The sequence below is a fragment of the Erythranthe guttata genome, chromosome 5 (genome assembly GCF_056151865.1).
Source record: "Erythranthe guttata isolate IM_541 chromosome 5, IM_541, whole genome shotgun sequence".
NCBI lineage: Eukaryota > Viridiplantae > Streptophyta > Magnoliopsida > Lamiales > Phrymaceae > Erythranthe > Erythranthe guttata.
Window position 1 is genome coordinate 4,537,586 of NC_142537.1, and position 21,168 is coordinate 4,558,753.

At 37.0% G+C, this 21,168-nt stretch overlaps 2 protein-coding genes and 2 pseudogenes across 3 annotated transcripts; 2 read left to right on the forward strand and 2 right to left on the reverse strand.

The window, feature by feature from the left end:
• The first annotated feature begins 135 nt into the window (after window positions 1-135).
• LOC148770474 (uncharacterized) lies at window positions 136-2,083 on the forward strand (annotated as a pseudogene).
• A 1,590-nt stretch (window positions 2,084-3,673) lies between these two features.
• Window positions 3,674-6,028, reverse strand: LOC148770475 (uncharacterized). The gene is made up of 4 exons (XM_088818238.1): window positions 5,887-6,028; window positions 5,606-5,789; window positions 4,424-5,459; window positions 3,674-4,342 (listed from the first exon to the last, which is right to left on the reverse strand). The coding sequence occupies exons 3-4, from the start codon at window positions 4,760-4,762 to the stop codon at window positions 3,887-3,889; spliced, it is 795 nt and encodes a 264-aa protein (XP_088674364.1). The 5' UTR covers window positions 4,763-5,459; window positions 5,606-5,789; window positions 5,887-6,028; the 3' UTR covers window positions 3,674-3,886.
• Window positions 6,029-7,231: 1,203 nt separating this feature from the next.
• On the reverse strand, window positions 7,232-15,920 carry LOC105975142 (uncharacterized; annotated as a pseudogene). The gene is made up of 4 exons (XR_016031297.1): window positions 13,254-15,920; window positions 12,783-13,114; window positions 7,729-9,388; window positions 7,232-7,644 (listed from the first exon to the last, which is right to left on the reverse strand). The product of XR_016031297.1 is annotated as an uncharacterized LOC105975142 (transcript).
• A 2,337-nt stretch (window positions 15,921-18,257) lies between these two features.
• On the forward strand, window positions 18,258-20,968 carry LOC105975141 (Lung seven transmembrane receptor family protein). Its single transcript, XM_088818685.1, has 2 exons — window positions 18,258-18,495; window positions 19,408-20,968. Exon 2 carries the CDS (start codon window positions 19,455-19,457, stop codon window positions 20,766-20,768), a length of 1,314 nt encoding a protein of 437 aa, XP_088674811.1. The 5' UTR covers window positions 18,258-18,495; window positions 19,408-19,454; the 3' UTR covers window positions 20,769-20,968.
• The last annotated feature ends 200 nt before the right edge of the window (window positions 20,969-21,168 follow it).

The window sequence follows — 21,168 nt, forward strand, 5'->3', positions numbered from 1 at the left end:
TTCACTCCATACTTTTTTTAAAGTAAATTACAGTCACCACTCCAGGGGCTCGTTTGGTTTGAGTGATAAGGGGTTATTGACTAATTAATCCAACTGAATCAGACGTTTGGTTAGAGTGATTAAAGCCCATGATTGATGGCTGGCCCGGTTTTTAATCCCTTAATTGAGTAATAATTTGTCCACCCAATATTGGGTGGATTACACAATCTCAAACAAATGAATACAGCTGACATAGGGTACTTTACACTAATACCCTCATCAATAAATTTAATTAATCAAAATATCTATTTTTCCCACCCACTACACACACAATCTTACCAATAACAACAGATCCCCATTTCGAACGAATTTTCTTTTTTCCATTTTTTACTTCACAGGTGTTCTTCAACAGAGAAAGAACAATCACTGGGGTAAATTAAATCGTATACATATTTTTTTCGTGGATTCATTACATCTTCATCCCGCATTCATTATTTTTTTGAATTTCTTCAAGAATCGAACACATGAAGGTGTTCGTTCCGGCGTCGGTGTTCCTACTAACTCATACGCAGGATCGGTGAGGTAAATCTTCCTTTTTAATTAACATTTTTTCTACAATTTTACTTATTATTATGATATTGTGGTTCTAATGTGTTGGGTATGGTATTTTAAATTATATTATATGTATAAAACTTGTTATTGATTTTGTTATTGCAGTTTCGTACAATTTTTGTTTGAAATGGATATTAGAGAGGAGCATGAAGAGATCTTGTTGGTTTTGGAAGAAATAATTAACATTTCCAAGTTATTCCTTATGGCATGTTATGGGGCTTATCGTAAGTTAAAAGAACGTCGTGCAATTCGTAATCGTTTAGTGCATTCTTTGTCTTATAGTTTGAATGCTCGAGTGCCCGACCAGTTAGAAAAAAATAATAGATTGATACACGGTACTGATGTACATTGTTTTGATAATTTGCGTATGTCCAAAAATGCATTTGTCCGACTGTGTTTTCTAATTCAGAATTTTGGTGGCTTAGTTGATACACGGAATGTAAAAGTTAATGAACAATTGGCCATTTTCTTGCATATATTGGGACATCATACAAAAAATAGAATTGTAGGGTATAATTTCAACAGATCCGGGTATACGGTTAGTAAGCACTTCAATAGTGTTCTAAATGCTGTAATTAAGCTATAACCGTTGTTGATTGTGAAGCCAACACCTATTGATGAGAGGTGTACAGACGTTCGGTGGAAACCGTTTAAGGTAATAAAGACATGCAGTTACCTTTATATATGTTTAGTAATCTGCAAACAAAGTGTTGTGAAACTTGTTGGTTTCAATGTGTAGGGATGTTTAGGAGCATTAGATGGTACTTATATAAAAGTTAGGGTTGCTCAACTAGAAAATGCGCGCTATAGAAATCGCAAGGGAGATATCTCAGTCAATGTGCTAGGTTGTGATGCAACCTTGTGTTATAGTTATATTTTAACTGGATGGGAGGGTTCCGCTGCTGATAGTAGAGTCCTTCGAGATGCCGTTTGTAGACCTAATGGTTTGAGAATTCCCGATGGTACTGATCCTTTCCAAACCTCTTTCAATATTTTTGAACATATATGTGATTTAAAAATATTTTTCATTTTGTGGATTTCAGGAAATTACTACCTTTGCGATAATGGCTACACAAATGGAGAGGGATTTTTAGCCCCATATAGAGGTGTTAGGTATCACTTGGATGAATGGGATGGTAATAATGCTCCTAAAGATTATAAGGAATATTTCAATATGAAGCATGCCAAGGCTCGAAATGTAATAGAAAGATCGTTTGGGTTATTGAAGTCACGTTGGGGCATATTGCGTACTAGTTCTCATTATCCTATCAAAGTCCACAACCGTATTATTATGGCTTGTTGCTTGTTACAAAATTTCATTCGTAAAGAGATGCCCGTAGACCCATTGGAAGCAAGTCTCCGGCCAATCCATAACCCCAGCAACGATCCCGCACTTAGGTTTATTGAAAGTGTGGAAACCTCACAACAATGGGTGTCGTGGAGGGACGATATAACTAGAGCTATGTACGATGAGTGGAGGACCAGACGATAATTTTAGTTACTTTATTATTTGCATCACTATGTATTCAATTATTGTTGAACTTAATTTGTAGTATAATGTTATTTGTTGGCAATGCCGTCATATTTCATACCGTGCTTATTATAATTTACTGAGTCTATTTTTTACTTCATTGGATTTCTTTAATGTAATATAATATTTGGGGTTCTAGTACAGGTTAAGATGAATTCAAGTGGGAACAGAAAAACTTTGGGTAGTCGGAAGACCGACAAAACTAGAAGATCATGGTCTGTTGCCGAGGAACAAGCTTTGATTAATGGGTTGAAGGACCTCGTTCTCACGGGTTGGAAGTGCGACAATGGATTTAAGACGGGGTTTCTTGGGATTCTACAACATCATATGTTGAGCGCATTTCCGGGCACAGATATTAGAGCGGATCCTCATATTAACTCCAAGATACACGTTTGGAATAAGACCTATGGCTCTTTGTCAACTATGATGACCCGTAGTGGCTTTGGATGGTGTGATGCTACTAATACCATCGACGTTGAAAGTGATGATGTTTGGGATACCTATGTCAAGGTAAATTCGAACTGTTTTGTCATGTTGTTGCATATAATTTAGTGAGTTGGGATCAATAATATTAGATTAATATGTATTCTTAATTATTACAGACAAACACAAATGCTCGTACCATGCGTCACAAGTCGTTTCCTTTTTATAAGGATTGGTTGGAGATCTTTGGTAAGGACAGAGCAACTGGAGAAAACGCGGAAGATTTTGTTGATATGGTACAAACCATGGGAAATAAAGAGGGCATAGATAACGAGGGTGGTGGTGATTATATGCCAGAGATGCCATTCAATTTACAAGAAGAAGCTACCGAGTTTCAATCCAACAATTTGGGCCAAAGTTCCACTGGCACTAAAACGAAGTCCTCGAACAAGCGCAAATTTGAAGATGACAGTTTTGATGAAAAATTCTTCGCAGTAATGTCTACTTTCTCCGAACAAACCGAAGGGCGTTTGGGGGAAATTGTGAAAATGATAGGTTTCGAGCAGGACCGTACGGCAAAAGCTCGCAAAGAAGTTTACGATGCACTGAAAAACATGAATTTTCTTGGGGTTGAGGAAAAAATACAAGTTGCGAAATTGCTTGTGAAGAACACGGAAGAGCTAGACTTGTTCTTCAGTTTACCTGATGCAGAAAGAAGCATATATGCTCGCATGATTGCTGAGAAGGAAATTTAAAATTTGTTGTTTAGTAATAATTTGTTTTTAAGGCCTGTTTCTGAATTATGCTTACAACTTTTATTTTCCCAGACTATGAACTTAAAGTTTTTGAAGACTTGTGTAATGTAAAATTTTAAATTTGTTGGAGTTCTAAAATTAAAACGATGTATAATATTTTATTACTACGCAATTAATTTATTATGGTTATAATTTATAAATTATATACGTATATAGCTTATCTTATATACTACAATATAATCTTGTACTTACTTATTTTATATAAATATAATTAGTATTTTATACAATTTGTCCAAATTTACAAAGTCAAATTCAAAATGACATTGTTGTAACTAGAATGTGTATTTGTAATTAGTAATACAACCAAACTTAGTTAATCCATAAGGAACCATAAAATTGTCATTGGGAAAATCTGGTCCTTACACATTACCTACACAGTTCATAAAAAAAAGTTTAAAAAACATAATTAAAAAAACCACAACTTAAAGTACTTAACAAACAAAGAAATTAACAACACCACCACTGAAACTTAAAAGACTACAACCGACAAAAGACAACCACAAACCAAGACCCCAATGAAGAAGATTCATTTGTAAATCGGTGAATTTGATCCAGACGAGCTGCGAATCTCCATATTCGATGAACCACCATCATTCACTGCCCCACCACTAACGTCCATGTCCGAAGACTCGGTCTCACTAACTTCCAGTGGCTCCTCATATTGTTCACCGTCATTGTCCTCTTGCTCCTCGTCTATCTGCATCACGGCAGGCTGATACCCTTCAAGCAAATAGGTCCACATCTCACTATCAATAGAATCATCACGGTCGCTTGAGATGTTGATGTAATCGGGAGGCATTGGTGGTGGCGCATTATCGGGCTCAACAGATAGCTTTTCTTCAAATATGTCCTGGGATGCGGAGTCAATGTCAATGACCTCGTTGTTCTTCCAACCGAAAGTGTGTTTGTCGCTGAAGATGAATGATAACTTTTTCCATTCTGGTTCACCCCACGGGTTGTATGCACGGCCTAGTTTGAAACGCTATAAGAAAACAAAAACCGCAAGTTAAGTTAACAATTACAAAACAAGTTATAAAAATTATAAATAAATCAGTGGACTTACATAGAAGATGGCATCCCATGTGGTCTCGTTTGCATGCACGAAATTAGTTTCTTCATCATACTGAACACCCGTAGACGAAATGATGGCTTTGAACGTGTAATACCTCATTTCCATTAACTTCAGCTTGTTTTCACACTGCTCGTAGGTAAAGGAAGTTCCAAACTCTTTGTTGATGGTTCCAAGTCCGCGAAGAATCGTAGTGCTGTTGTTTGAACCCCACCAAAAGTTACCTTTCTTTGCATCATCCACCACAACTTCAATGAAACGCCGATCAACACGCCAAGTCCATTCTCCATCATAGAAGAAGGCATCTTGTTTGATTCTTGGGACAAGGGCCATTTTTTGAGGTTTTTATTTCAATTGAGGAAATTAAAAAGACACTGGTGTCCTTTGAAGAATAAACGGGGGTCAATTTATAAAACAGATGGGAGGGGTGGTAGGTTATTTTTCACTTAATGCTTGCATAAGTGAAATGATTAGTATTCTTCTTGGAAAAGCAAGAAATTTAATACACACCAAAAGTTCATACGCATAAGTTCTGCAAAACGTCTACTTGCCAACTACATTACATTAATTACCTATTAATGTGTCAATAAAAACATTAATTACTTATGAATGCTTTAAAAAAATTCGCCCTTTGACATGACAAGTCAGAGTAAATTTATTTATCACAATGTAATATGGATATCTTGCAAAGAACAATACTACTCAAAATCAGATATCATACAATTAATTTCAGAACCTGAATTAATAGTTAAAGGCTACACAACAACATTTGAAAAAAAATCTTTTAATTTAGACATACACCATGTAACACATAATGAACAACTAACATTAAGAACAACATACCAATTATAGCAGTCCAACAAAGTACCTTCATCGTTTGGACTTTACGTTTATACAATAATACCTGGGCTTTTAAGTTAGAATTCTCTTGTTCGTAAAGATTAAGCTTGGTCAATAGCCCAGATATAACCTCAACCGACGGTTCGCGAGTTGACTCGTCACACCATCTAAAGAAATTACAACGATGTTCCTACAAATATTTTTCCAAATAAAAAATAATTAGATAATTTCATAGCAATAATATCGTCTTCGTGGATTTTTTTTCCGAAAAAACAACTCAAAATCAGTAAAATACTTAATGAAATAATTAGATAATTTAAATTATAAATTACTTACCTCTTTCAATGAACAACAATAAAATCGTCTTCCTGGATTTCTTTCCGTTCTCGAGGTTTTAATTGTCGTTTCCAAACCGCAATGACAATGAAAACGTAATCCAGAACAATAAGGATTAGACTCACCACTGTCATTGGAACGACAATTTGCCCTATTTCGCATATAGTTCGAATTCGAACTCATACTGGAAAATTAATAAATAAAAAACTCATGAGCAATGTGCGAAGTATATGAATCAAAAGTATAATTGAATGGGTGATTCCAAAATAATTTTACTTTACCTTCGGAACTTCAAATTCGTGCAACTCTGTTGTAGAAGTTGAAGAGCCGGAACCCTAGACGAAATTGGGAGAGAGAGAGAGTCAATTTTGAAATGTTTGGGTTTATTTTTTTAAATGTTTAATATCTTTTTTTTTAAGTTAGGGGTATTTTCGGATTTTTGATATAAATTTCATCCACAAGAAATAAAATGCTATTTTTAATTGAAGAGTACAATCACCCATACCAAACATGCGATTAGCCATTAAGGAGTTATTTTGAACAGTACAATCCTTGGATTAATTATCAATCCATGTAATCCCCTCACTCAAACCAAACGAGCCCCAGAGGTATAGTCAAATTACAAAAAAAAAAAAAAAAAAATTGTTTGGATAATTACAACTACCTCTCTCAACTATGAGTCTTCTCATATGTCCATTCTGATGTTGTCTAATTCAACATAGTATTCTAAATTCTATGAAATGTTCTTTAATTTGTACTCGTTTTGTGTAAAAATGCAGTTTCTGACGCACCACAATCTGATATTTACAAGCCAAGAAACATATCTTATGATCATCTTGTTTCAAAATGTGGAGTTCGAATGGGATAAAATTGTACAAATTGAAGAATATTTCACATAATCGAGAAGATTCTACTAAATTTAAAACTATAAGAGTGTACGTGTAAAGCGATTCATAGTTGATGGGTGATTATTGTAATTACCCAAAGAAGAATAATTTTTTTTAATTTAACCATACATCAGGAGGTGACCGTAATTTACCCTATTTTTTTATTAATCAACTAGTACCATTTTCAAAATATAATCATATTACACGTATTTATATGCAGAAAAATGTTATTATAATTTGTTTTTTACAATCCAATATAGTTAACATAAAAACATAATTAATTGTGAAATTATTTGCCGAGTGGTATTAGGGTGCAGATGGTGCTATTAGGTTAATGGTTCAAATCTTGTTTTGTTGTAGGCTATTTAGAAAGCCTATTTAAAAAAAAAAATAATAACTAATTCAAATTAAAAAAAAAAAAAAAAAAAAATTAAGTGAAACTGTGAAAGCCTAATAATACATATCTTCAATTTGTAACATTAACTAATTTCCGGATATATGTTCGTCGTCTCTTAATTATATTCATTATATAAAATTTATGAATGTATTCGATGTTTCTAATTCGAGCTTGGATATATGTTCGTCGTCACTTCAATATTTTAATTCGCAATATACTTTTTCTGGATTTTAGCATAGGAATGTTGATATTTGTAGGTTATATATTAGTACCTGCTATTAATCTGAGAATTTGTCGAGTCGACTAAACTTTTTGCCGAATAAGCTATGATATTTTGGTAAAATTAATTACTCTGAATTGTAAAATCGAGTTTCTTTTCAAAATAACTCACTAAATATGCATGAGGTGCGAGATAGATATGCTGCGTAAAGGCATGGCAAGTGGTGGTCCGCGAACGTCAAGTTCGTCACAAACTCGACTCATCGACGGTCGTGACTTTGGGTCTGAACCAACACATGTTAGTGCTATTCTCACTACACGAACCACATCCCTTGCCGCCTTTAGATCTTCATCATCGGGAGACGGTAGCCTCTTATCCAACAAGTCTTTGAGCATTAAGTTTTCGGAATTTCTTTCGGACACGAGCATAGATGTAAGAAAATCCCCTGGGTGACTCCCAAACATGGTTTCCAACGCCACCACTCCGAAGCTGTACACATCGCATTTTTCCGTAATAGCCATTGTATAGGCCAATTCTGCCAAAAAAAAAAATATTAAACTTTTCAAAATCCGAATAGAAATAAATAAATTAATTGTCGTTGCTATACATATTTGTATACCTGGTGCAGTGTAGCCGTGAGTGCCTACAGTTAGAGTCTGATTGGAAGAATCGGGATCCAACAATCTAGCAAAGCCGAAATCAGATACAAAAGCGTCGAGCTTCGAATTGAGAAGTACGTTGCTTGTGGAGATGTTCCTGTGCAAAATTGGTGGGCTACAATCGTGATGCATGTACGAAAGAGCGCGTGCAATTCCCTCCACGATAATTACTCTCTTCGCCCAATTTAACTCCACCGCTTCGTCCGAGTCCCTCAAGACGCAAAATAGGCTGCCCCTTTGCATGTATTCGAATATGAGAAACATGCAACGCTTGTGTAGGCAAAACCCCAAAAGCTTCACAATATTTCGGTGGCGTATTTCGGACAAAACTTTGGCCTCATTCCTAAAACACATGTAATTTGGATTCTCTCCTTTGAATTTGTGGAGCTTTTTTACCGCGACAACTTTTCCGGTGGGCAGTTGTGCTCTGTGGACACTGCTGTAGCCTCCAGTTCCGATGCAGTGCGTAAAGTCGAAATCTTGTGTTGCTTCGATAATGTCTTCGTACGCAATCTTACCGTCGTAATTCCATATTTTGAAAATGTCTCCGTGATTGAGATCATGCTCCACCGAGGTGGTTTTCTTTCCATTGAAGTAGTAGTAGTAGATGAATACGATGAATATAGCGTAAAAAAGGCAGCCAAAGAAAAGAGCAAGTGTTGTGGAGTCTAAGTCTCTAGGGGGAAGTAATCTTTGGTTACTGCGAAACGAGCTTTCTGGAAACGCGTGCCAAACCCCAAATGGAACTCGACCCTCTAAATCGTTGTAGGATAAATCTATATTTCTCAAATTGGAAAGAGATGCAGGGACTGTACCATAGAGGTTGTTGTGGGAAAGATCGATATTCAGTGAACGTGCATTAGCATAATATCCAATGTCAAATGGCATCTGTTCGGAAATTAGATTACGGCTTAAGTCGATAGTTTCGATTGATGGAAGCTTCGCAATCCCTGCTTCAAAGAAACCTTTCAGCTGATTATGGCTCAATCTCAAAGATTTCAATCTTGTCAACCGGCCCAAAGTTGAAGGCAAAGAGCCGTTGATCAGATAGTTGTGGCTCAAATCAAGAGCAACCAAGCTCGCAAGATTTCCTATTGTAGATGGGATGGCACCGCCAATGGAGTTATGAGAAAGGTCGAGTGACTCTAATTTGGTGAGATTTGTGAGTGAAAGAGGCAAATCGCCTACGAGATTATTGCGGGATAAATTGAGATAAGTTAGTTTGGAAAGAGCACCTATTTGGGGCGGGATGCCGCCCGAGAGCAACATTCCATTGAGATCGATTCTAGCAATTTGTCGAAAAGCAAGTAGATCCAACTCCTCAAGGTAATGAGAACGGTATGAATTATAATTATATTGATGCATACTTATCTCTGCGACATAGCCCGCATTGTCGCAAGTTATGCCGTTCCACTTGCAATATTGATCGGATGTAATGTTTCTAGTACTATTATCATTATTATTGTTCGGCCACCAACCGCTCGCAACCAAAGCCTTCGACTCTCCATAGTCCGCGGCACGCGTCGTTGCTGCTATAATCATCATCATGGCTATGCTGGTGCGTATGATAGCAATGCAAAAACCTACCCTCCTGCTAGAATTCATTGAACATACATCCATATATAATTATATAATTAGAGGAAACAAAAAATAAAAATTGAGATAGGAATATTTTGCATATGCTAGCAGCTTATAGGTAATTTTTTTTTTTTTTTTCTTAAATTCAATGAATGAGTCTTGCACACAAGGTCAACGCATTTGCATGGAAGTCCAGCTCACTACAAGGAGGACCCCACCAAACCGGTTCGACCAGTTATTCCCCCCTTCATTTCTACGTTTGCCGGTCAAACTGGTCGGTCCGATCTGATTATGACAACATTGCTTACCAACGAAGAGTTATTAATTTTAAATACACTATTCATTCCATGGACTTGACCATGACTTACAAATGCCTGAGTCATTAATTTAAAAATGTCCCTACCCAACACCTAAATATCACTTTGGAGTATTTTTTTATTGTTCCATATTATCTACCATTTTACAATTCCAATGAAGAAGAAGAACTAAAACTTTTATTTTAATTAATTTTGAATTGAGGTTATTTTTAAATTAAGTTTAATTGAGTCCTTAGAACTATTAATTTCACCTATATGAAATCTTCAAATGAAAAGACGAAAATGCCCATCTAATTTCGCATTGTGTGCACCGTAAATTGTGTAAATTGTGAAGAGTCGCGAGAATATTCATTCACCTTAGGTGGTTAAGTAAGCCAAAATAACAGGTCTGGGAGTGCCCCTGCAAATTATTTTTGATAAGGTAGCAAAGTGCAAAAACGGACAAATTACAGGTGGCAAAAATTCTATTAACCCTATTTTCATTTGACCCTTGCTCAAATGATGGAAAAACACAAAATTGATGACCGAATTGAAATTTTCAAAAACCTTAAATATGGGGTTAGGTTGCAATTACAAAAATAATTGATTAGAATTAACTGTGTTTCTTCACAGACGGATCTCCACCACTCTACCCCAATCCGCCACCGCCACCGCCACCGCCACCGCCACCACACACAATGCTGTCGCGAAATCCAAATCCGTCCGGCCAGAAAATTGAGAAATATGACAGAAAGAGCAGCTGTGGTTTCACGTGGCGGCGGTCAGAGAGAATTTGCTCGAGATCTCAAAATTTGCACCTTAATTTCAATTTATAATCCGAATACATTAAAACTTAAAACATGAATCCAAAACTGATGGATTACAGTTTTAATCCAAAAATCTTGCGTGAAATGACTTTGGTGAAAAATATCTCATGTTGTTAAACACAGGGTTAATATTGTAATTTGCAATATACTGTTTAGTGTTTACGGTAAATAGCATTTTACTACTTGTACTTTGCCCGTTTTTAAACTTTGTCACCTTAACAATATAAATTTGCATGGGCACGCTCAAACCAGTTATTTTGACTCACTTGACCACCTACTGCTGATTTCTAGGCAAATCTTCGCATATTGCGGCATTGGCATATTACGGCGCACGCTTTTTCATCTTTTCAACTCAAATTAACTTGTTTGTCCTATTTTCTTTTTCCATTTCTTCTCTCTCGCACATACAAAGATAACACATCATCTTCTTCTTCCTTCCTTTTCTTCTCATCATCCTTTATTTATGCCCATCGCGCAGCCGCCAAACTTGCTATCGAGCCATGGTGGTTTGAACTCTTCCTTCCTTTTCTTCTCATCATCCTTTATTTATGCCCATCGCGCAGCCGCCAAACTTGCTATCGAGCCATGGTGGTTTGAACTCCGGCAGCAACCCGTACGACATGCTCATGTTTTGCTTGGATTCTACCACAAGCGCGTTCACCGCAACCACTACGGGGTGTGCTGCAGTTCCCACTTAAGCAGCGCCACCGCTGGGGCTGTTTCAGCAGTGGCTTTGAGGGCGGGATGAACAACGACTGCGGAGCCGGTGGCGCGGGAAGATGGCCGAGGCAAGAAACGCTTACACTTCTTGAGATCGGATCAAGGAGGCTAACCGGTCTAGGATGAAGTCTCAAGCTAAAAAAAATTACTACTATTTACACACACCATGTGTGTTTTCCAATAGAGGGTGTTTGGCTAAGCTTATTTTAAACAGTTGATATGATGTCGCGTATGATAAGATGTTTTAAGAGTTGATAAGCTGTTACATCTTATTTTTAGGATTAATTTTTAAAGTGTTTGGATAATAAGTTTATTTCCTATTTTTACTTATTATAAAATCTTAAACAAAAAGGTGGGGTAGATGTAGTATTTTAAAAAGTCTTATTTGCTCTTCAACTACTTATTTTTAGAAAAAATTAAGATCAATTTTTTAAAATTTACCAAACACTTTGAAAGAACTTATAAGCTTTAAAATACTTATAAGCTCATTTTAACATCTTATAAGCTTAGCCAAATACAGTTGACCTTACTTTTTCAATTCTCAAGAACACCAAAAATCATAAAGGTGATTAATTATTCTCTTCATTAATTAATTTTAAATAAACAAGAACACACATGCACTATAACAAATTAAATAGAGCCCAACCTATTAATATCTTTAATTTTCAAAGAGAACATTCTACTTCAATTTTAATCGTTTTTCTACCGTCCCACAAAAAAATTAAATAAATTAAAATACTGTCTTCCTTACTCTTTTTTTTTTCCTTTTTTTTTTCAATTCTTTTTTTCATTAACCTTTAACCAATAAATCATCACTTGTGTATTTTATTTTGGGCAAAAGTACTTCGCCCTTTTGGCGGAAAAAGGCAAATCTTTTGTGTGTTCAAAAGGACGATGAGGAGAAATGAAAGGAAGAAGAAGACGATGAAGCGAGCGAGAAGAAATGGAACAAAAATTAGGGGCCCAAGTTAATTTGAGTTGAAAAGACGAAAAAGCTCTTGCATTAGGCATGTGCAATTCACGTGTGCCGGAATATGCCAAGTTTCGACTAGAAATCAACAGTAGGTGATTAAGTGAGTCAAAATAACGGGTTTGGGCGTGCCCGTGAAAATTATTTTTGTTAGGTGGCAAAAGGCAAAAACGGGCAAAGTACAGGTAGCAAAATACTATTTATCTTATTATTTCTACTATTTTTTTTGTTTTGGTTCAGATAACTTAAAGGGTAAAACGGACAAAATATTTTCTGCCAATTTAAACGGTCAAACACCGGTCAAAGAAGACCTTTCGTAATTCGCAAAATTGGAGAGAATTTTCGTAATCAAGTCTTACCTTAAGGCTTCTCGTAAATTACTCAAATAAATATTGCAAACAAGTTACCGACATAACAATAACAAACATCATAATTATCAAAAACAAAAGAAGTACCAAACATCAAACTTGTATAATTTATAAAGCCGACATAACAATAGGAAACACTTCATGCACTGGGAAAATCGGTTTACCCAGGGCACATATATGGTTGGCGCGAGTTCCTTATTACCAAAAAAAAAAAAACACTGGGAAAATCACCTCCGCTTTTGTTCTTCATGTGGCAAATTCTTTTTGAATCTTGAGCAATTCATTAACAACATCTGGCATGGACTTTCGCTCCCTCGGCATTTCCTTCGAACACGACAACCCAATCCTCAGAATAGAACACACGCAATCCTCAAACTTACTCTTATTCTGGTGAGGGCCTATTCGAATGAGAGGATCCACAATTTCCATTACACGATCCGGCAACGCAGCCCGGACAAAATTATGAAGATTGACATGATTCATAAATGAATCATCCGTTGGTCTTCTATTCGTGAACATCTCCAAAACAAGTATACCATAACTATATACATCCCCGTTTGTTGAGACCGAGTTGCACATTCCATATTCTGCACATAGGTTGAAGATAAATTATTAGCCAGATAATTTAATATTTCGCTAAATTAATAGAATTTTGTCGGTCCTGACATTATTAATTTATAGAGGTTTAACTGTATTGATGATTATAAATAATGATGCCGGCCGTACCTGGTGGAACATACCCGACAGTACCCTTGACCCCGATTGTGCTGCTGTCGTTTTCAATTATGCTCGAGATAATCTTGGACAAACCAAAGTCGCCAACGCAAGCCATCATATATGTTGGTCCAAAAGAATGTTGCTTGGCTTCAAATCACCGTGAACAATTACAGAATCGGTGCCACAATGCAGATATTCAATGGCTTGGGCAACATCAATGGCAATATTGAGCCTCTCAATCAAATCAAGGTTTCTAAGTTGTTCGTGAGATTCTTCTTCTTGTTCAGTGTTGTAGTACAACCATTTATCCAAATTACCATTTTCCTTAAATTCGTAGACCAACGCTTTGAAATCATTTCCTTGGAAGTCTATGCTCTCACAAACACTCAATATTTTCACGAGATTTCTGTGACGTACGCCTCTTAGTGAATTACATTCTGCCAAGAAGCTCTTGGAGGCCCCTTTCACAACAAGATTAAGCACTTTCACTGCTACAACCGTCACCCCATCATCAAGAATACCTTTGTAAACATAGCCAAATCTCCCGAAGCCTACTAGGCTGGTCGCAACGAATCCGCCTGTTGCTTTAAGTAGATCGGAATACGAAAGCCTCAAGAAAGGGGTGCCGGTTAACGACGGTAGAGAAGACACACTTGCGTTGGGTGTTCTTCTCTTCTTGTAAAGAAAAACAACGAGGCCGCACAAAATGGCTACGAATCCTGCTACTGGGATCACGATTTTTAGAAGAGTGGAGAAGTTTTTCTTTGATGACGACGAAGTGCAATGAGCAAGGTCTAACTCAAGAATTCCTCCACACAATTTTGCATTACCTTGTAAGGAAAACGCAGTCATATTTTTGAACACTCCGGTCGTTGGCACGTTTCCTTCCAAACTATTGAAAGACAGATTCAATCTTTCAAGTCGAAGATCACCCAAGAAACTTGGGATTGACCCTGATAAATTGTTTCGTGAAAGATCCAAATATATTAAGCCCGTCAAAGAACTTAGTCCCTCGGGTATTTGTCCTTCGAACGAATTGCCTTGCATGTCAAGTCGTTCCAAGCTAATGCATGTCCTTAAAGAGTTTGGAATAAGGCCGGATAACTTGTTGTTCGACAAAAACAAGTTTGCTAAGTTTGACAAAGATCCGACTTCAACCGGAATCGAACCGGTGAATGCATTGTTAGACAAATCTAAGAAGATAGAAATCGAGGAAAGATTCATAAGTTCGCCCGGTATGTGGCCATTGAGATTGTTACGAGAAAGATCTAACTGGAGTAGTTTGGTGCAATTTCCAAAACTCTTCGGAATACTTCCGGACAAGTTGTTTTCGCTCAAGGATAAAGCGTTCAACAAACTTAAGTTTCCAAATGAAAATGGTATCTCGTCCCTAAACCCATTTTCTCTCAAGTAAAGTTGACGTAAATTAGTAAGTTTCCCGATGCCTAAAGGAATAGGACCATCCAGATTATTTTGGCCGAGAGAGAAACGATTAAGGCTCACAAGGTTTCCGATACCTGAAGGAATGGTTCCATGCACTTGAGTTTGAAACACGATAAATGATCTGAGGTTAGTGGACAAATTTGTAATCGACTCCGGCAAAGAACCGCTTAAAAAGTTTTGACCGACTTCAAGAAGCTCAAGGTTTGTGCAGTTAGTCAATGATGTAATGAAACTTATATCATCTTTAATCGGATTAGAACCAAAACCGAATCGCACAAGACGTGTTAGTTTTTCGACCCCCCTCGGCATTGGCCCTGTAAAGTTGTTCTCGAGAAACATTATTTCTTCAAGAGAAGTCGCATTTGAGAGAGAAACGGGTACAGGCCCGGTAAATTGGTTTGTATTCAAATAAAGAACCTTCAAGTTTGGAAGTGTGAGGCCTAATGTAGAAGGTATGGTTCCTTGGAGTCGATTACTACTGAGATCAAGCACGAGAAGATCGGTTATATTTAATAAACTGGTGGGAATTGAGCCGGTTAAACTATTCCCACCAAGGTATAGATATGCTAGGCTTCGAAGTTGGGCTAACGACTCGGGAATTTCACCTAGCAAACCGCACGACATTAAACCTAGCGCGGAGAGAGAAGAAAGGTTCCCTAGGAATTTCGGGATAGGACCCGAAAACGCGTTCTTTCCTAAGCCTAGAGTTTGGAGGTTGTGCATGGACGCGAGCTCGGGCGGTATAGTTCCCGAGAGATTGTTGTCAATCAAGTTAATAGAGAGTAGGTTTTTGCAGTTGGAGAGGTTTCTCGGGATTGGTCCCGAGAAAGAGTTGTTGTTTAAATCCGCGATTTGAATTCGGCTTAAAAGACCGATTTCTTGCGGGATTTGGCCGTGGAGGCTATTGTTTTGGAAATTAATTTGTCTAAGGAATGAGAGATTACCTATGTGAGGTGAAAGTGATCCCACCAAGCCTAGAGAATCCAAGTTTATGGCAACAACTCTATCGGGATGCATGCGGCTGCATACGATTCCGTTCCATCTGCAATAGTCGTTTGTAGTTCGATTCCACGAATTCAGAGCTCCGTTTGGATCGACAACTATCGCTTCTTTCAAGGCCAACAATGAAAGCAAATCCGTTTGCTTACTTTTGGAGCATGTTGCTGGAGTGTACAAGGCAAAACAAGAAAATATTAAGATAGATAAAATTACATTTGAATTTGCCATAGGATTTTTTTTTCTTTTAGAGTAATACGTGTATTTGATTTATTTTACTATCCATATATATATAATAATAAAAAATAATAAGAATAATAATAAATCAACTAACTATTTTATTTTAAAATTTTGCCCAAAAATCTTTATTTAATGGTTGATTGATAGTGTCGGAGATGTTTCAATCAACAAAGACCTTGACTTGGGTTCTCTCACTTGTTAATTTCCTTTTTAATTTCATACGTAGTTCTGTATAAGGTTGATTTAAATTCGATTTCAGAACATGAAACAAGTTTAGATAACCTGGAGTATAAATAGGGGTAGAGTATAAATAGGGGGTATTTACAATGTTGTCAGAATCGGGTCGGACATAAAATTAGATGGATATTTGGGTCATGGTTGGACTGGTTCAACCGAGTTTGATCTGGGTTTTTTTTTTAATTCTTTTATATGCATATAAATACACCCAAACAAACAGTTACCTCATTAAACAACGTATCAAAGACTTTAATAAAATTAAAAACCCATCTATAACAATAATGTGTCTCATCAAAATCACGTATAAATTAGTCAATTAAAAAAAAAACAAAATCACAAACATCCATATACGTGTACAAGGGTTAAGAAAGAAAAAAAATTATTGGTTATAATCCCTTCTGACAATGTTTGGAAGTGTTTTAGACCTTATTTCCATTTTGTGTTGGGAAAGATATTTTGGAGAAATAAAAAAAAAAAGTTTGTTTATATTGAAAGGAAAAATAAAATGCAGTTGCAGTCAAATCATGTTTAAAGATGGTGATAAAAAATTATTTTCTAAGAATCATTTGAAAAATAAATAACGTTTTTTTATTTTTTAGCGAGCACGTGTTTTACATAATTAACTTTCAGAAGTCAAATTATGTTTGAAGGAATTTTTTATTTTAATTATTTGAGAATTTATTTTGAAAAAGTTAACAAGCATACATTTTTTTTGAGATAACATTGGGAAGAAAATGAAATTAAAGACGATAACAAACATTGTTTTAGAGAGAGAGGGGAGGGGTAAATGGCAAATAAGTCCACGACAACAACATTTAATTAAAAAAAAAAGACGTTCAATTTTTTTGTCTTCTAAATAAATTCAGCTTATTCAAACTTAATTATAAAAAAAATATTTTTATATATACCAAAATTAGTCTCAATTCTTTGAAATCATAATTCAACTCTAATTTTATGATTTACACCCTAATTTAGTGCAATTTCACAAATTAGCCAAATTTGATCCGCCACCGCCGGAGACCGCTGGACAGACGCCGTTGACCGTCGGTCTCTGATGTTGAATTTTTTTTTTGAAAACTTTTTTTTTCTGAACTTTTTTTCTTCATAAAGTTAGAAATTAGAAGGAGATTATTTCTTAATTATCGAGTACAACCAAATTAAAAATAACTTCCTCCAAAAACAGTTGTGAATGACAATGAGTCGAGTCGACTCAAGTTCATCTAATTCAAAATAGATAGATCCATTAGACGTATTAGACTCGTTTGATAATTAAAAAAAATATTCAAAGAAGAATTTTTAAATATAATTATATTAAAAAAAATAGAAATATATTTTTGAAGAATAATCGATTTTAATTTGTGTCCAATTTGAAATTGAAGTCCCTAAACTCAATATAGACAGACCCGTTTGGCCGTTTCATATTCGAACTGAAAAGGAATGGGAAATTTACAGCTTTTATTCCCTCAAGTTTGTAACGATTTTACATTTGGCTCCTTATGTTCCCAGGAAAACACATTTGATCCCTCATGTTTTAATAATTTAAATATTTTTGGTCATTTTCGTCAATTTACCCTAGTCAGTCAGTTACGGTAGCGATGGAAACACATTTGATTATGTTATTTTTAACAGAAATTTGACAAAAAGGCTAAAAGTGTGGAATTTTTTGAAACATGCAGGACCAAATATGTTTTTGAGGAACATAAGGACCAAATATGGAATTAATGTAAACTTGAGTGGTGAAAACAGTATTTTCCGGAAAAAAAAAAAAAAGGAATTGAGAGCTTTGGGCCTCCAGAGTAAGAACGATGATAGTGAGGCCCAAGAGTTTGATTTATTCCCGGACAAATACAGTTTTCATCTCTCAAGTTTGAATCGATTTTACATTTGGTTTTACATGTTCACAAAAGAACACATTTGATCCCTCATGTTTAAAAAAATCACCACTTTTAGTCTTTTCCGTTAAAACTAACGGAATCAAATATGTGTCCATCACTACCGTAATTGACGGACTAACGGTAAATTGACGGAAATGACAAAAAATGTCAAATTACTGAAACATGAGAGGCTAAATGTGTTTTTTTAACATGGGGACCGACTGCGTAATCATTACAAACTTGAGGGGTGAAAACTGTAAATATCCCGATTTATTCAGATTCCTTTCGTAACACAAATCAAAACGTTTCTTCACAAAAAAAGAAACAAATCGTGAAGCAGCAGGCGGAAATTTCCGAGTAGAAGATCAATCAAATCCACTGTTTCAGGTTTTGCAGAAATCGAAGGAGGAGCAGAGCAATTGGTTTAATTACAAGACTGCCATCACTCTATTTCTCAACAGGTCTTTTTTCTTGTCTCCTTTACTGTTCGAAATGAATTTCGATTTCGTGTTTTTTATCAGTGGATTAATGCTTAGAATTGAAAACTGTCGGTGGGATTGAAGCTGTGTGTAAATTACCCAGTCTGAAATTTATTGTAAAATTCATTTGAATCTGCAGTCGACACTGGATAGGCAAATATCAGATTGATGAAATAAAAAAAAAAAAAAAAATTGATTTGGGGATGATGATACAGTGCCAAAAAATACAATAATTGTTTGCCTTTTGGTGTTGATTTTAGTGAGATGTTGAATGTAAAATCATACAAGTACAGTTTTTTAGTGAAGTATGTTCAGTTGACTTTGTGGAAGATGAACTGTGAAACAGTGAAACTAGATTTTGGTTAGCTAATATGTTTTCGATCACACTCGAGCCGATAATTAACTGCTCGTGATTGACGAAATTTGCATCTCCCTTTTTAAGGAAAAATTAGTTGATCATGGTTACATGGGCTCGATAGTTGCTACATAGCTTTCATCGATCAAGACGAGCTATTTGTTTTTATGCAGCTCTTTGGCCTGCAAATTTGTTTTCACCAAATGCTGTATCATTTCTTTTTTTTTACGGTTTTCTATTGTTCTAGTGAATCCGTTTTCTTCCTATCTTTGTGTTTTACTTCTCGTTTTCGTATTTATTCTTTCGAAGAATTTCCTATGTATCATATTGCTCCTGTCTTTCCGACAAATTTGAATGTAAAGTATTTAGAGTCCTCTACTTTAGTTTGCACGTATTAGGTAACGAGTATATGATCTGAAATTTGATATATTATCTTTTCCTTACTCACAGCTAGACTATAAATTTTCCCGTCTAGAAAGACAAACAAACATTGCTGAATTCATTCTCTCAATTTGTTTGTTCATTTTTTCCCCAATCAGAGTGAGAAAGAAGAGAGAGAGAGAGAGAGATCCGACCCGGCACGACCATGTCGACCACTTCCATCCTGTTAATCCTCCTCTCACTCGCCTCACTCGCCGCCGCTGAGATCCGCGTCTCGGAAATCCGATCCGACGCCCGCCCCATCATCCCCTTCGACGAGTTCGGTTTTACCCACCGCGGCCAGTTGGAGCTCAACATCACCCGCCTCTCCCTATCGGGGACCACCCCTGACCTGCTGGCGCTCTCCAAGGTAGGGTTCTTCCTCTGCACGCGTGACGCGTGGCTCCACGTGCTCCAGCAGATCGAGGACGCCGAGATCAACTGCGCCCTCGGATCCGACGTCGTACACAGGGTCTTCACCTTCGACCGCCTCCCCGACCTCACCACCGCCGACGTAAATTTCCTATACGCCGAGTCCGTCGCCGATCAGTACACGCTCGTCTTCGCCAACTGCCTCTCGCAGCTCAAGGTCTCCATGAACGTCCGCTCCGCCATGTACAACCTCGAGGACGGAAAGTCCAACCGCCGCGACTATCTCTCCGCCGGCAAGACGGCTCTCCCTAAGCTTTACTTCCTCTTCTCCGTCGTGTATTTCTCGATCGCCGCCCTCTGGATCTCCATCCTGTACAAGAAGAGGCTCACCATTTACGGTATCCACTTCTTCATGTTGGGCGTCGTCCTTCTAAAGGCGGCCAATTTACTCTGCGAGGCGGAGGACAAATCCTACATCAAACACACCGGATCAGCCCATGGCTGGGATGTGTTGTTCTACATATTCAGCTTCTTAAAGGGAGTCACTCTCTTCACTTTAATCGTTCTGATTGGTACCGGGTGGTCCTTCTTGAAACCCTACTTGCAGGACAAGGAAAAAAAAGTTCTGATGATCGTAATTCCACTTCAGGTAGTTGCAAATATCGCGCAGGTCGTAATCGATGAAACGGGCCCCTTCGGTCAGGATTGGGTCACATGGAAACAAGTTTTCTTGCTAGTCGATGTCATATGTTGCTGCGCGGTGCTCTTCCCTATCGTCTGGTCGATCAAGAACCTGCGGGAAGCGGCAAAAACCGACGGAAAAGCTGCGGTGAATTTGATGAAGCTGACTCTGTTCAGGCACTACTACATTGTGGTGATATGCTATATTTACTTTACGAGGGTCGTGGTTTATGCATTGGAAACAATTACTTCGTACAAGTACCTGTGGACTAGTGTTGTTGCCGGGGAATTGGCCACATTGGCTTTCTACGTGTTCACGGGGTACAAGTTCAGACCCGAGGCGCACAACCCGTATTTTGTTATTGACGATGAAGAAGAGGAGGCTGCAGCTGAGCAGTTGAAGCTTGAAGACGAGTTTGAACTATGAGGTAGATGTTGCTTCCCGTTATACGAATTGTTGTCCAGTTCTTTCGTTGTGCTCGATTTTAAGATTCGGATATATATAAATATATATATGTATACATGGAACTACTTGTGTGTAATCTTGAAAACTTGGATGTGCGTCGATTGTTTTTGGAAGGAGAATGAATAGTTGAGAACTCAGAGAGGAATAATGTATTTGGTTAATATCTTGTTGGTCGTCCGTCCGTTACGTTATCGTTTTACGATTGATCTTGCGTTGGCTTCTTATTTACGATTTCACCCGGACGGAGCTTCAAATCTTCGTTAAAGAATAACATCTGCCCGAATATTCTTAGAAAGTGTAATACCATAACATTATCATTTCATGCCTCATAAGTCTCTAAGAAATTGAATTGAAATACCAA